General features: G+C 48.6%; 1 protein-coding gene across 3 annotated transcripts in view; it reads left to right on the plus strand.

The window, feature by feature from the left end:
• Suv39h1 (suppressor of variegation 3-9 homolog 1 (Drosophila)) overlaps positions 1-14,587 on the plus strand; it is a 21,260-nt gene extending 6,673 nt beyond the window's left edge. For all 3 annotated transcript variants that reach the window (XM_013032416.1, XM_013032414.1, XM_013032413.1), the window contains exons 3-6: positions 2,618-3,280; positions 11,617-11,763; positions 11,849-11,978; positions 12,939-14,587. In XM_013032416.1, coding sequence (XP_012887870.1) covers positions 2,618-3,280; positions 11,617-11,763; positions 11,849-11,978; positions 12,939-13,072 — 1,074 coding nt within the window. In that variant the 3' untranslated portion in view covers positions 13,073-14,587. The remainder of the gene's footprint in view (positions 1-2,617; positions 3,281-11,616; positions 11,764-11,848; positions 11,979-12,938) is intronic.
• Positions 14,588-15,573: the final 986 nt, after the last annotated feature.

Genomic DNA, 15,573 nt, shown 5'->3' on the forward strand with positions numbered 1-15,573 from the left:
CCCGGGCTGGCTTTGAACCGCGATCCTCAGATCTCAGCCTCCTGAGTAGCTAGGATTACAGGCGTGAGCCACCAGCGCCCGGCTCCCACTGCTCTTTGTTAACCCTTTGTCCCTCCATTTCTGTGCCCTTCCTAATCCTCCCAAAGACAGATAAATGAACAAACAAGAAAAGAAAAACAACAACAAAGAAAAATCTCATTTTCATTTCTGGGAGAAATGTACTCTCTGCCTGACTTAGGTAGCTGTAACAACTCTGTACATCTAATAACAATGTAGGAAAACAAAAGAAAACAAGGAAGTTGGGAGTTGGTGGCTCACACATGTAGTCCAAGCTACTCAGGAGACAGGTCTGAGAATCTGGGTTCGAAGTCAGCTTTGACAGGAAAGCCCATGAGATTCTTTTTTTTTTTTTCAAGTATCACAATGTTTATTGATAGATACAAGTAGCCCATGAGATTCTTACTGTTAATTAGCCACCAAAATGCCAAGAAGTGGAGTTCTGGCTCAAGTGGTACAACACCAGCCTTGATCCAAAAAGCTAAGAGACAGTGTCCAGTCCTAATTTAAACCTCAATACCAGCACAAAAAACTTAAGGCAAAAGGGGCTAGAGACACAACTCAAGTGATAGAATACCTACTTTACAAGCAACAGGCCCTTAATTCAGTCCCTTAAAAAAAGAGAAGAAAAGCATCAAGCTACATTTTTCTTCATTTTGGGGAGGAGGAGCCATAAGACAGGGTGTCACTAGCTAGCTCCGGTTACCTGGAACTTGCTATGTAAACCAGATTGGCCCACCCTCCTGTCTCAGCCTCTTGAGTACTAGCTTGTACTATCATACATAGGTTTGTTTTTCTTATTTATTTGCTTGAGGCAGAGTCTTGCTGTACAGTTCATGAGCTTATAATCCTTCGGACCCAGCCTTCCTAGTCCTGGGATTAGTGGTGTGTAGCACCTTGCTTGGTTTGTATTTCTATTTTCTTTACAAACAAGGAAAGTGAGGACTAGGAAAATTAAAACAACTTGCCTAAGGTGACACAGCCAGAATGCTACAAACTGAAGATTTTTATCTACCTGACTAACTCCAGACTCTGCTGTTAATTCTGTCCTACAGCCGGGTACAGGTGGATTATACCTGAGTAGCTTAATCCCCTAAGGATCATGGTTCAAAGGAAACCTGAACAGGAAAGTCTGTGAGACTCTATCCCCAGTTAACCACCAAAAGGCTGGAAGTGGAGATGTGACCAAGTGGTACAGTGACAACCTTCAGGACAATACTAAGGGACAACACCCAGGCTCTGTGTTCAAGTCCCTGTACTGGCACACACACACACAAAAATCTGTCCTATAGCTACCTCCCATCAATGAAAGCTCTTCTTGGCTGCTGTGTAGAAAACAACCTGTAGGGATTAGGATGGAAGCTGGAGACCAGTGAGGAGGTTCCCATTGGGGGTTAGGCTAGCCATGATGTTGGTGGCAGTGATAGTGGTTTGATGGTTTGAAGGGCCAAATTCTAGATGGGTTTTGAAGGATGTCCTGAGCATGGATGTGGGGAATGTGTACAGAGGTGGAGTCAAGGATGAGTGAACAAGGCTGGGAATGTGGCTTAGTAGTAGAGTGCTTGCCTAGCATGCATGAAGCCCTGGATTCAATTCCTCAGTACCACATAAACAGAAAAAGCTGGAAATGACACTGTAGCTCCAGTGGTAGAGTGCTAGCCTTGAGCAAAAGAAGTTCAGGGACGGTATCCAGGCCCGAGTTCAAGCCCCAGGACTGCCAAAAAAACAAGGATTGAGTGAACAGCTAGAAAGAGGAGGAAGTAGGCTGGGCACTGGTATCTTACACCTGTAACCCTAGTTATCCAGGAGGCTGAGAACTGAGGATCATGGTTCGATGCCAGCCTGTGCAAGAAGATCCAGTTAGACTCCTATATCCAGTTAGCCCCTTAACAGCTGGAAATGGAGCTGTGGCTCAAGTGGCAGAGCTCTGACCTTGAGCAAAAAAAGAGCTCAAGGATAGAGCCCAGCCCCTGACTGCAAGCCCTAGGACTGCCATTTAAAAACAAAAGAGGGGGCTGGGAAGGTGGCTCAGTGGTGGAGTGCTTGCCTTGCATGCATGAGGCCCTGGGTTTGATTCCTCAGAACCACATAAGCAGAAAAAACCGTAAGTGGCGCTGTGGTTCAAGCGGTAGAGTACTAGCCTTGAGCTGAAGAGCTGAGGGACATGCCCAGGCCCAGAGGTCAGCCCTCATGACCAACACAAAAACAACAACAAATAAGAGGCCAGGCACCTGTGGCTCAACTCAGGAGGTTGAGATCTGAGGATTGTACTTCAAAGCCAGCCCAGGCAAGAAAGCCCATGAGTCTCTTTATCTCCAGTTAACCACCAGAAAACCATTGGTTCTGTGGCCCAATGTGGTAGAGCACTAACCTCGAGCAAGAAAGCTCAGGCCCTGAACTGAAGCCCCACATCCTACAAAAACAAAAAAAAGAGGGGGAAGCTGTTGATGGAAACATGGGAGAAAGGACATGGTTTGGGGAAATGAAATGCAAAGTAGGCACTGGACAGATAGCAAAGGGGCAGGGAGGGCATTGAACTTAGTAATCCTTTCCACCACAGGATCAAGAGTATTATCTGGTAAAGTGGCGCGGGTACCCTGACTCGGAGAACACCTGGGAGCCACGGCAGAATCTCAAGTGTGTGCGCCTTCTCAAGCAGTTCCATAAAGATTTAGAAAGGGAGCTGCTCCGGCGGCACCACCGATCCAGGCCACCCCGGCACCTGGACCCAAACTTGTCCAACTACCTGGTGCAGAAGGCTAAGCAGAGGCGGGCTCTTCAGCGCTGGGAACAGGAACTCAATGCCAAGCGCAACCACATTGGACGCATCACTGTGGAGAATGAGGTGGACTTAGATGGCCCACCTCGGGCCTTTGTGTATATAAATGAGTACCGTGTTGGTGAGGGCATCACCCTCAACCAGGTAGCTGTGGGCTGTGAGTGCCAGGACTGTCTGTGGGCACCCTCAGGAGGCTGCTGTCCGGGGGCATCCCTGCACAAGTTTGCTTACAATGACCAGGGCCAGGTGCGCCTACGAGCTGGACAGCCTATCTACGAGTGCAACTCCCGCTGTCGCTGTGGCTATGACTGCCCCAACCGTGTAGTCCAGAAGGGTATCCGCTATAACCTCTGCATCTTCCGCACGGATGATGGGCGTGGCTGGGGTGTCCGCACCTTGGAGAAGATCCGCAAGAACAGCTTTGTCATGGAGTATGTTGGAGAGGTAAGGAGATAGGCCTGGGAGGGCATGTGGGGGCAGTAAGTGTACTCAGATTTCACTACCATGTGGTTGAAATTCCTTGTGAGGAGGGTCTGGGAGGTCTGTCTGCATGGCTTTAAGGATATGAATACCTGGCCAGCTTGGGCTGGGAATATGTCTTAGTGGTAGAGTGCTTACCTAGCATGCATGAAGCCCTGAGTTTGATTCTTCAGTACCACATAAACAGAAAACGCCAGAAGTGGTGCTGTGGCTCAAGTGGTAGAGTGCTATCCTTGAGCAAAAAAGAAGCTCAGGGATGGTGCCCAGGCCCTGAGTTCAAGGCCCAGGACCAGCAAAAAAAATACCTAGAGCCCACCAGCACAGTCATATGGGTTGTTAATTAACACTGAAGTGCTTCTGTCCAGGGTTGACTTCATAAGGGTACCTAGCAAAAAAGCAGTATAGGAACTGAGCTCTAGGCAACATTCCTTTTAGAGGCCGTAGTGTGAGGACAGAGTAGTAGTGTTATCTGAAAAGATGTATCATCTCAGGTTACAGTGCCATGTTATCACAAATGTGTCTGGAATAGGATGCAGGCATGCCTTGGATGGTGGTTAGCTACTTTTTCTAGATCACCTTTGGAAAAAGCTAGAAGATACTTGAGTCAGGCCAGTTGCTGTAAGGAACAATGCCCAGATTCTGGTAGCTTTGCATATTAGCACGTTGCCATGAGCACCAGAAACTCCTGAGCAGGCGTTTCTACAGGGGTGTGGGGGGATCCTTTGGTTCTTTCCCTACTTGTGCTTTTCTCAAGCTTCCAGTTCACTGCCAGATCCTCAGCATTGCCTGGAAGTTTCTGGTGATCTGGTGGAGGGACTGACGGTGAGGGTTCTAATGGGTCAGGCCTGGACACAGTGCATGTCACTTCTGCTCACTATTTGCTGGCTGGAACTGAGTCACTTTACCTCAGTGCCAAGTAGGGGTGAGAAAGGAAATGCTTTAGCCATGTGTGTGGTCAAGTGTAAAACCAAGAGGTAATAGGTGGCTGAAAATGTAGCTTAGTGGTAGAGTGCTTACTTAGCATGCACGAAGCCCTCTTCCTAAACAGAAAAAGTCAGAAGTGGTGCAGTGTCTTAAGTGGTAGAGTGCTAGCCTTGAGCAAAAGAAGTTTAGCCACAGTCCCTAGTCCCTGAGTTGAAGCCCCAGGACTGGCAAAAAAGAGGTAATGGGAAAATAACTGTCAAGTGTGTCTGTTACAGTGTTAGATCCTAAGGTGGGATATGGTTGGCCTTTTGACCAGGGAGGTTTATTTTGTTTTTGTTAATATAGACCTGTGTTGAGCCTGTTGCTGGTGGCTCATGCCTGTAACCCTAGCTACTCAGGAGGATGATATCTGAGGATTGCAACTCAAAGCCAGCCCAGGCAGGAAAGTGTGATTCTTTTTTTTTTTTTTTTGGGTCCAGTCATGGGGCCTGAACTCTGGGCCTGGGCACTGTCCCTCAGCTCTTCAGCTCAAGGCTAGCGCTCTGCCACTTGAGCCATAGCGCCATTTCCAGCTTTTTTCTTTTTGCTTATGTGGTACTGAGGAATTGAACCCAGGGCCTCATGCATGCAAAGCAAGCGCTCTACCAATGAGCTACCTTCCCAGCCCAAGGAAAGTGTGATTCTTACCGCCAATTAACCACTAGAAAACTGCAAGTGGCACTTAGCTCAAAGTGGTAGAGCACTAGCCTTGAGCAAAAGAGCTCAGGGATAGTGTCCAGGCCCTGAGTTTTAAGCCCCAGGACTGGAAAAAGAAATTTTATAAACCTGTCTCTTGTCTTGGGAGATATGTTGCATCCCTGGACCTTGACCATCAACCATCTTAATCCCTGAGTGTGCCTTGTCATAGAGACAACCCCAAAGCCTGCACAGATTTCTATAGGTCCCTTAAGGGACACACATCTCAGGGTGTCTACACTGCAGCAGTGACACAGTTGAAGAAGGGCTCCCATTCTGAGGAATCAGAGTAGAGGTCAGACCCTAGAGGGACAGATAGAAAGTCTCAAAGCAAATCTACACCATAGAGGACCCTAACAGTCCAAACAAGGGAACAACCACACCCCAGTCTGCTAGAGGAAATGTCCATAGACCAGAGAGAGGGCCAGGCTTGTTGGGTGAAGAGGTCCTGAGGATCTGCAGGAAGAGATGTTTGCATCCTAGAGTACCCTGATGAGCTAGGGGAAGAATGTATGCTCTTCCCATCTCCTGACTTGGGAAGTAACCACACCCATGCTGTTATGAGGGTCAGGAAAAAGTATTCTCAACCCCAGAGAAGTCTATACCCGTGAGCACCCTGATAGGACAGAGGTGTCCATGCCCTTAGAGGGTGGCACTAACTGTGTAGATGAGGATATATATTCGTATTCTGGGGGCCCCTGGCAGTCTGGGAGGGTGATGGTAGTGTTCAGACCCTAAAGAATCCTGACAGTCCTAGAGGCCTTCCCAGGAGGAATCAAGTCCACTTCACTAATGGGTAGAGGAAAAGCTATCTCTACATACGATCCTGCAGGAAGAAGAGCCTACACTCCACATGAGCCTCAGCATCCCCTGGTCTTACTGTATTGACTCTTCACCTCTGGAAACTCTCTCACCTATTCTACTCTTTTAACAATTTTCTTTATGCATGCTATTCCATGTCCTTGCATCTGGCCATGATTGGCAACTTCCAGGTCCACTTGTGGGACCCTTTGGTCCATGGGTCCTTCTGCTAGTGCCACAGTCCCTCTCAAATACTGCCAGGGCCAGACTCTTCCAGTATGGCCTTTGAAGAGGGTATACAGCAAGGTGGGTAAAAAAGGTAGACCCAGTGCCTGCTTGCCTACTCAAGGTTGCATCTCTGTTCCACCACTCATCAGCAGTCAACTCACCTCTCTTTGTTTCAGTTTCCTAATCTGGAACATGGGAGCTGTAAGAGCACCCTCCTCATACGCTTGTTAGAGGCGTTTAGCTAGTTATTCTGTGTGAAGCACTTGGAGGAGACGCTTGAGCAGTGCCCAGTACACAGTAAGTCTCAGGTAAGTGTTAGCTGCTACAAGTCTAAAAGTTAGAAAATCCAAAATGCTCAGGCTTCAGGGTCCTAACTCTTGTACCCTAAAAACAACAGGAAGTCGGGTGCTGGTGGCTCATGTCTGTAATCCTAGCTACTCAGGAAGCTGAGATCTGAGGAGTTCAAAGCCAGCCCAGGTAGAAAGGTCTGTGAGACTCCTATCTCCAATAAACCACCAGAAAATGAAGTAGTGCTGTGGGTCAAGTGGTAGAGTGCTCGCCTTGAGCTGAAGAGCTCAGGGACAGCGCCCAGGCCGAGTTCAAACCCCACAACAGACAAAACCAACAATGACAACAACAGAAAAGGTTTCCTGGGGTTCTCGCCCTTCCCTTCTCTGCACAGGTTTCTCCATGCTATTCCATGGCCTCTATCTTGCCACAATCAGCAACTTCCAGGCCCACCTCTGGAGGGTATCCTGAGATCCAATGGTCCTTCTGATAGTACCACAGTTCCCCAAAATACTTTCAGTGCCGACCTCCTTCCCACATGGCCTCAAGATGGCACAGCAAGATGGGTAGGAGAGTGGGCTTCAAACCCATCTGGCTACAAGATTCGGTTCAGCCTGACCCAATAAAGGTCTATTTAGTCTTTGTTATTCTTACTTGAGGTGAAGTTATGTGGTGGTACTATTCTATATGCTTCCAAAGTGCTATGGAATTGAGGCCATAAGCCCTATACCTAAATGCTACACTGTCCTACTTTGGGACACTGACAATCACACCTGCTACGTAAGCAGCCTTTCACTCCTTTGCACCGTTCCATTTGGTCCAAACCTTCACATTTCTTCAGGACATTTTGACCCTCAACCAGCATAGACTACTAACACATTTTTTTGGGGGGGGCTCCAGTCGTGGGCCTGAACTCTGGGCCTGGGCCCTGTCCCTCAGCTCTTCAGCTCAAGGCTAGCGCTCTACCACTTGAGCCACAGTGCCACTTCCGGCTATTTTCTTTTTGCTTATGTGGTGCTGAGGAATCGAACCCAGGGCCTCAAGCATGCAAGGCAAGCGCTCTGCCACTGAGCCACCTTCCCAGCCCACTACTAACACATTTTATCCATTATGAAACATGCATCCCCTTCATATTTGAATAGCTCTGGAATGAAGGTGAGTGTTAATTGACTTAATTAAATGATAGACCATTCAATTAACAGCTTTTCTCTCTTGGCAAAAGGCATCTTAGACAAGATTTGGCACTCAACTGCTCATTACATCTCTGTTCCCAACCAAACCACTTCATTAAATTAGGATGGAATTGTTGTCATTTTACCTGTTCTACAGGTAAGAAAACAGAGGCCCAGAGAGGTGTAATAACTTGTTCAGAGTCACAAAGCTAATAACAAATATTTTTAAGGCTAAGTGTCTTAACACTAGTGCTCAGCCAGGCCTGTTGTTGTTCTTGTTTTTTGAGGGAGGGTAATTGGTGCTAAAGAAACAACAAGCACAGGGAGAGGGCATTGAAAGTCTCACTTCTGGGTAGTGGCAGAATAGCAGTTGATTCAGTCTGCTAGATCTCATTCATCTCCACAACTTTTCCAAGCTGCCCGTTACTATGCTGTCTGTCTTCTCCCAACAGTCTGGAAAGCTGCTGGTAAACAGGGATGGGAAGAGGCATGAGTTTGTTCCTGGTTTTTCAAGGTAGGCCACCCATTACAGCATGGCACTAGGAAGAGAAGGAACCGTTTGTGCCCTAGAGGGCTTGTGTGATGACTCAACTCCTGGTAAGACTGGGGGAACAGGTAGGGGCAGAATAGGCAGGAAGGTGGAGCCTGCAAAGGATGCAGGCTTTCTTCTTGGCATGGAGAGGAGCTACAATTAGAAAGATGGTTCAGACAAGAGCCAGTGTACTGGTAAAAGGCTGTCTCTTGATCCTAGAGCTTATTGAGTGAGGTGACTGGTTTCTAAGTAGCTAGGAAGCGTGAGGCTCAGAGAAGAGCTGTCTCCTTTTAGCCAACACCACAAGGTAGAGTCTGACCTCAGAATTCTTGGCTTCACAAGGACTCTGGCTCTCTTTTGTGTGCCAGTTCTGGGGCTTGAACTCTGGCCCTGAGCTTTTTTTTTTTTTTCTCTCATGGTTAGTGTTCTACCATTAGAACCATATCGTTTTTGGTAGTTAACTAGAGATAAGAGTCTCAAGGACTTTCATGGGTTGGCTTTGTATTCAGTTTTCAGCCTCCTTAGCTATATTACAGGCTGGAGTCACCAGGGCCCAGCTCAGCTTGGCTTTTTTTACTAGTCCTAGGGCTTGACCTCAGAACTCAGGGTGTGGGCATTGTCCCTAGGTTTCTTTTGCTCAAGGCTAGCACTCTACCACTTGAGCCACAGTACCACTTCTGGTTTGTTCTGTTTATGTGGTACTAAGGAACCAAACCCAGGGCTTCATGCATGCATGCTAGGTAAGCACTCTACCATTAAGCCACATTCCCAGCCTCACTTGGCTCTTTTTTTTTGTCAGTTGTGGGGCTTGAACTCTGGGCGTGGGTGCCATCCCTGAGCTCTTCAGCTCAAGGCAAGTACTCTACCACTTGAGCCACAGCACCACTTCTGGTTTTCTGGTGGTTTATTGGCGATGAGTCTCACAGACTTTCCTGCCCAGGCTGGCTTTGAACTGCGATCCTCACATCTGTTTCCGGAGTACTAGGATTATAGACAAGAGCCGGCAGTGCCCAGCTTCTTTTTTCTTTCTTTTTTTTTTTTTGCCAGTCCTGGGACTTGAACTCTGTCTGGGTGCTGTCCCTGAGGTAGCTATCTCCCTCCCTCCCTCTTTTCCTTCCTTCCTACCTTCCAAGGCTAGCGCTGTAGCACTTGAGCCACAGCTCCACTTGTGGATTTTTGGTAGTTTATTGGAGATAAGAGTCTCATGGGGTGGGTGCTGGTGGCTCATGCCTATAATCCTAGCTACTCAGGAGGCTGAGATCTAATGATCATGGTTCAAAGGCAGCCTGGGCAGGAAAGTCCGTGAGACTCTTATCTCTAATAAACCACTCAAAAACCAGATGTGGCACTGTGGCTCAAGCGGTAGAGCACTCACCTTGAGCTGAAGAGCAGTAGAGTGCTCACCTTGAGCTGAAGAGCGCGGGGACAGTGCGCAAGCCCAGAGTTCAAGCCCCACGACTGACCCCCCCCCCAAAAAAAGAGTAGAGATTCTCTTGTAAGGGATATAACAAGAGCCAAAGAAGTATGGTGCTTGAGGCCCTGGGTTCATGTCCCAGTACTGATATCAAAAAATTGCATATGAAAGAATCAGCATATCTCCTGGATGGAATAGAAAGAGGCAATGAGCACTGTGGTTTGGAAGTAAATATGGGTTGCAGAAGGGGTTAATTTGTAAGTCAGAAGAGCGTGGTACCCCAGCCACATGGGGTTAGTGGAAAAGGTTTGTGTCTAGGGTTGTCTGTGGAGTGGACAGTGGGTCTTTTGAGTAAGAGAAAGGGAAAGGAAAAAGAAGTGTGGGGAGAAGAGAATATTGGACCTGTCTGGAAGACTGCCATTGAACAAAGGACAGCTTGCTAGGCTAGAGAACCAATGGAAAAGAAAAAATCATTACCACATGTCTGCTGTGGGCTATGCACTCTTCTGGTATCCTGACTGAGGAGTAGGAGGAAGTAGGAGGAGGCTGGCACTTCAGGCACCCTGAGTTGAGATGGTAGTCTTGGGACCCTGGCCTGGAGAAGTGTGTAGTCACTCATGCTTGGAGATTGCCAGAGGTAGTAGTCATTGGTTTCAGGAAGGAGAGGAGAGCTCTGTCAAGCAAGAGTAAGGTGAAGCTGGGTGCTTGTGGCTCATTCCTATAATCCTAAGTGGCTCAGGAGGCTGAGATCTGAGGATCATGGGTTTGAAGCCAGATTGGGCAAGAAAGTCCATGAGACTCTTAGTCTTCAATTAAACACACACACACACACAACGGAAGTGGAGCTGTGGCTCAAGTGGTAGTAGAGTGCTAGCCTTGAGCACAAAAGCTCAGGGACATTGCCTGGTACACACACAAACACACAAAGTGAGGTGGAATTCATCAATAGATTGGGTGGGTACCTTCATGTTCCCTAGGATGGGGAGCCCAGCTGGGGAAAAGACAAGAGGTAGAGGATCCACCTGCTATCTCTAGGACTGGTGTTGGCACTGCCAAGCATAGTGTAGATTTGAGGGAGAGCTGCTCTCATCTCTGCTTGGGTATCTTTTACTTTTTTTTTTTGCCACTCCTGGGGCTTGAACTCAGGGCCTGAGCACTGTCCCTGAGTTTGTTTTGCTCAAGGTTAAAAATCCACCACTTGAACCACTGCCACCACATCTGGCCTTTTCTGTTTTATGTGGTACTGTCTTATGAACCCAGGGCTTCATGCATGCTAGGCAAGCACTCTACCACTAAGCCACATTCCCAGCCCTGGGTATCTTTTTCTTTAGTGTTCTCTCTTCATCTCATTCTATTTCTTTCATTCTGTTCCAAGATTTTGGCTTTGGCCTCTTTACTGAATATCTCAAACTCAGAGACCTTAAGGCCTTGAACCTCTATGAAGGCCTTAGGGTCTTTTTGTTGTTGCAATTGGTCGTGGGGCTTGAACTCAGGTCTAGGCACTGTCCTTGAGCTCTTTTGCTCAAGGCTACAGCGCCACAGCACCACTTCCAGTTTTCTGGTGGCTAGTTGGAGCCAAGAGTCTTACGGACTTTTTTTTGCCTGGGCTGGCCTTTGAACCTTGATCATCAGATCTTAGCCTCTCAGCAGCTAGGATTACAGGCATGAACCACCAGAACCCTGCCCTTGGGGGTCTTTCATACCCAAGATTCTGTCTGTGTTTCTTTCTCTGTCACTAAGGCTTTTGTCTGAATATCTTTTCTGTCCATTCTGGCCTTCTCTCTGCCTTCCCCAAACCCCGCCATTCCAGGTTTCTTTCTTCCTTTTTGTTCTCCATGTCTTGTTTGTCACCTGCGTGGTCTGCATTGTCTTGTACTTGCTCTAGGCCTCTTGCATTGGATCTGTCAAGTCTCTCCCTCTCTAGCTCTCCGTTGCACCCTGGTCGTCATTCCTCATTGCCCTTACTCTGAATTTCTGTCTCAGTCCCCATCTTGCTCTGACTCAAGGGCTCTGGCTCATCTTCAGCAGGCTTTCTGGGCAGCAGAAGGTGGACTTTGTCCTTTGTAGTCAAGCCCCCCACCACTGTAAGGGTGGCTTCCTGCCATCCAGAGGCAGAAGGAAAGGTGGGTGGTAGGTAGCTCTCTGAGAAGTGGTGGGGCCAGCTTGCCTGAACCATCATGACAAATCTATTCTCTTTCTTTCCCAGATCATTACCTCAGAGGAGGCAGAGCGGCGGGGCCAGATCTACGACCGCCAGGGTGCTACCTACCTCTTTGACCTGGACTACGTGGAGGATGTGTATACTGTGGATGCTGCCTACTATGGCAATATCTCCCACTTTGTCAACCATAGTGTGGGTCCCCCAGCAGGTGGGCAGTGGGTTGAAAGGGGGTAGACCAGGGTTCCTCCTCACCCTCCCACTGTTCTTTCTTGCCCAGTGTGACCCCAACCTGCAAGTGTACAACGTATTCATAGATAACCTTGATGAGCGGCTGCCCCGCATCGCTTTCTTTGCCACAAGGACCATCTGGGCAGGCGAGGAGCTCACCTTTGATTACAACATGCAAGGTGGGAGCAACAAGGGCCCTGGGGGATTGGGGTACACAGTCACTTCCTTCTCAAGGAACAGGTGGGAGGGATCACTGAGGATCAAGGGAGGTTTGTTCACTGGAGGTTTAAAGCTGTGCCTTCTAACTCCCAGTCTCCTACCTGAACTCCTTCCTATACCTTGGGCAATTCCCATATTCTGACCATTGGGCCCCCAATCAGAGCTGCGATTGCCAAAACTCACAGGAAAGGATGGTTGGCTGGAGAGTTACGGCACTACTGTGCCCTATCTTTTTTGGTGTTGTTGTTTTGGCCAGTCATGGGGCTTGAACTAAGGGCACTATGTAGCCCTGAGCGCTTTTTGCTTCAGGGCTAGCACTCTACCAGTTTGAGAGACAGCACCACTTCTGGTTTTCTGGTGGTTAATTGGAGATAAGAGTCTCAGGAGCCAGCTCCTTCCTGGGTGGCTTTAAACCGTGATCCTCAGATCTTAGCCTCCTGAGTAGCTAGGATGACAGGTGTGAGCCACCAGCGCCCAGCTCTGTGCCCCATCTTGACTGAGTGGTACCTCTAGCCCCTCCCTACTCAAGCAGGGAAAAGGTCATTTTCCTTCTTCCCTCTGTCTGGACACCCTTGTGGCCTCCAACCATAACCTTCCTTCACAGACTAGCCTCTCTGAGACACCTGAGATAGATCTTGGATAGAGGAGTTCAGGTGCCCTTCTGGGTTGCCCAGGTGGCCCACCGTTCCATTCTCCTTGATTCCCTGACAACCCTTCCGCCTATCCTAACCTCCTTGAGTCTCTGGCGTAAACATCCCTCCAGTGCTATTCTGGCCCCATCTCCCAATCCTCATCCCACAGATCATCTCCTAACTTAAGCTTCCTTGGCCCTTGGTCTCCTGGAGTAGAGGGTAGCAGGACAACTCTATACAGTCCTTCTAACAAGTTCCTTCCCTCCCTTCCTGATTATGACTCCACAGTGGATCCCGTGGACATAGAAAGTACCCACATGGACTCCAACTTTGGCCTGGCTGGGCTCCCTGGATCCCCCAAGAAGCGGGTCCGTATTGAATGCAAGTGCGGGACTCAATCCTGCCGAAAATATCTCTTCTAGTCCTGAGAAATCTTCATCAAACTGACTGAGAGGCCTGAACCTACCCATCTCTCTCCTACTGCTGTCCTCTTGTGGGGATGACCACCAATGCCTCTCCTGCTGCCATCTGCCCTTGCTTGCTTCTACCTGCCCCAGGGTCAGGGGTGTGGTGAGGATCAACTCCGGGTCCCCTTTCCCTTTCCCAGTTGTGGGTTGCACTTAGAAACCTCCCACTCGCCACTTTTGGAAGTACATTTTTTTTTATGTCAAGTTTTGTCTGTATTTGAGATTTCGGGCCTTTCATGGAGGTCCAAGGGCTGAGCTCCAGCCAAGCCCCAGAATAGGGGTGATTTTAGTTGGTTGGTTTGTTGGGTTTTTTTTTTTCACTGCTTTGTTTTGAGACAGAGTCTTTATGTAATAGAGGCTGGCCTGGAACTTGCTATGAAGCCCAGGCTACCCTTGAATTCATGCCCCTTCTTGTCTCCCAATGCCCAAGTGCTGGGATTAACAGGTGTGTGGTACCACACCCAAAGAAGATATTTTGTTGTTGCACCTGCTTTTTTTTTTTTTTTTTGCCTGGAGCCTGAGGGCTCTGTTGTGGGTCTCTTTCCTGCCCCATTAGTATGAGGCAACCCCAAGGCAGGTGGACATAGCTACTGTCCTGAAAGGAAAGGAGATCTCCCAGGGCTCTGACTGTATTTGGTTTCTGCTTATTATACTTACGATGTTAGCCTTAAGAGTTGTAGGTTCTCTTGTCTGGGCTGTAGATCTGGAAAGCCCACATGCTTTCCAGGGAGATAAGATACCTATGGCCCAGACTCTGCCAGCCCTGAAACAGGGAGCTAAAAATCAAGCTCTATCTTTGTCAAGAAGTATCTCACACTCTTAGGAACTCCTGAGAGTTCTGGAAACCCCAGCCCTGGGGTATGATGACTTCTGGGACTACTTGAGGCTGGAGTCAAGACCTAGATAGTCTGTAGATAGCACTTAGAACAATAATGTGCATTGATTAGAAGCTGATGATGTGCCAGGGACTGGATAGAGTACCTGGTCCATGTGGACTGTCTCAGGGAAGCCTTGAAAACCACAGAGATGGAGCCCAGTGAAGGGCTCACATGGCAGAAGGCAAAGTACAGGCCAAGAGTTGCAGGGAAGAACTTCACTCAGATGTGCTGGGCTGAGAAGGGAGTCCCTGCTGCCTGCCAGCCCTCTAACCTGTTGAGCTCACCCTGGGTCCACTGGTCTGAAAAAGTTAATTACCTAGACATGTACAAAAAGGCAAAGGTTCTGATGGCTGCCTCGTCTCCTGCTCCCTCCTCCTGTGACATGTTCTCTAGGAAGCCTTTCCTGACTACCTGTGCCCACCAGAGTGTCCCCATGTGTGACTGTGCCCTGCTACCAGATGCCAGATCTGTTGTGTCTATGTGGGTGTTTCCTGCCCTTTTCCCTCCAGGCTTACTTTCAGGCTTGGACTGAATCTGGTTCTCTTGTGTACCCCTTCAGCCCTACCCAGTCTGGAACGGACATCAATAAATCTTGTTGACTGAACAAGCTGAGGTGTGGAGAATTGTGTGGCCTGGGTAGGTGCTGGGAGATGAAAGGGTAGGGGCCAAATGGTGCACAGTGTAGGGGGGGACCAGGAAATGGCCTGGAAATAGGAGTTTTCAAGGTTCAGCTATCTGACTCAGCTTAGATTCCACACAGCATACCACCTGAACCATCTGTAAAGCACCCTAAAGGAAGTTTGCTTCAAACAAGATTTTTTTTTTTTTGGTCCAGTCGTGGGGCCTGAACTCTGGGCCTGGGCCCTGTTCCTCAGCTCTTCAGCTCAAGGCTAGCGCTCTACCACTTGAGCCACAGCTCCACTTCTGGCATTTTGCTGATTAATTGGAGATAAGAGTCTCACAGATTTGTCTGCTTGGGCTAGCTTTGAACCTCGATCCTCAGGCCTCAGCCACAGGGGCCCAGACATACTTGTGTTTTAAAAAGCACTTTGAAAGTAAATAGCTTAGTGTTCTCTAAGCCTATATGTACCAGGTATAAAGCAGAGAATAAAAACATGAGGTTTGGGATGTTCATTTTCATCCCATGTAATTGTGAGCCAATGCTCTTTGGTTTTACAAACTTGGGCTGTAACAGACACCCAAAGATTTCTACCATATAGGTGACAGTCCTAAACAGTCTCATTTTAACAAAGACATGCCCCCCCCCCAAGCTGGACACTGGTGGCTTACTCCTGTAATCCTAGCTATTCAGGAATCTCAGTTCAAAGCCAGCCTGGCAGGAAAGTCCATGAGACTTTTTTTTGGTCGTGGGGCCTGCACTCTGGGCTTGAGCACTGTCCTTCAGCTCTTCAGCTCAATGCTAGCGCTCTCCCACTTGAGCCACAGTGCCGCTTCTGGCTTTTTCTGCTTACGTGCTGCTGAGGAATTGCACCCAGGGCCTCATACATGCAAGGCAAGCACTCTACCACTGAGCCACCTTCCCAGCCCTCCATGAGACTTTTTTTTTTTTTGGTCGGT

The sequence above is a fragment of the Dipodomys ordii genome, unplaced genomic scaffold (assembly GCF_000151885.1).
Source record: "Dipodomys ordii isolate 6190 unplaced genomic scaffold, Dord_2.0 Scaffold154, whole genome shotgun sequence".
Taxonomy (NCBI): domain Eukaryota; kingdom Metazoa; phylum Chordata; class Mammalia; order Rodentia; family Heteromyidae; genus Dipodomys; species Dipodomys ordii.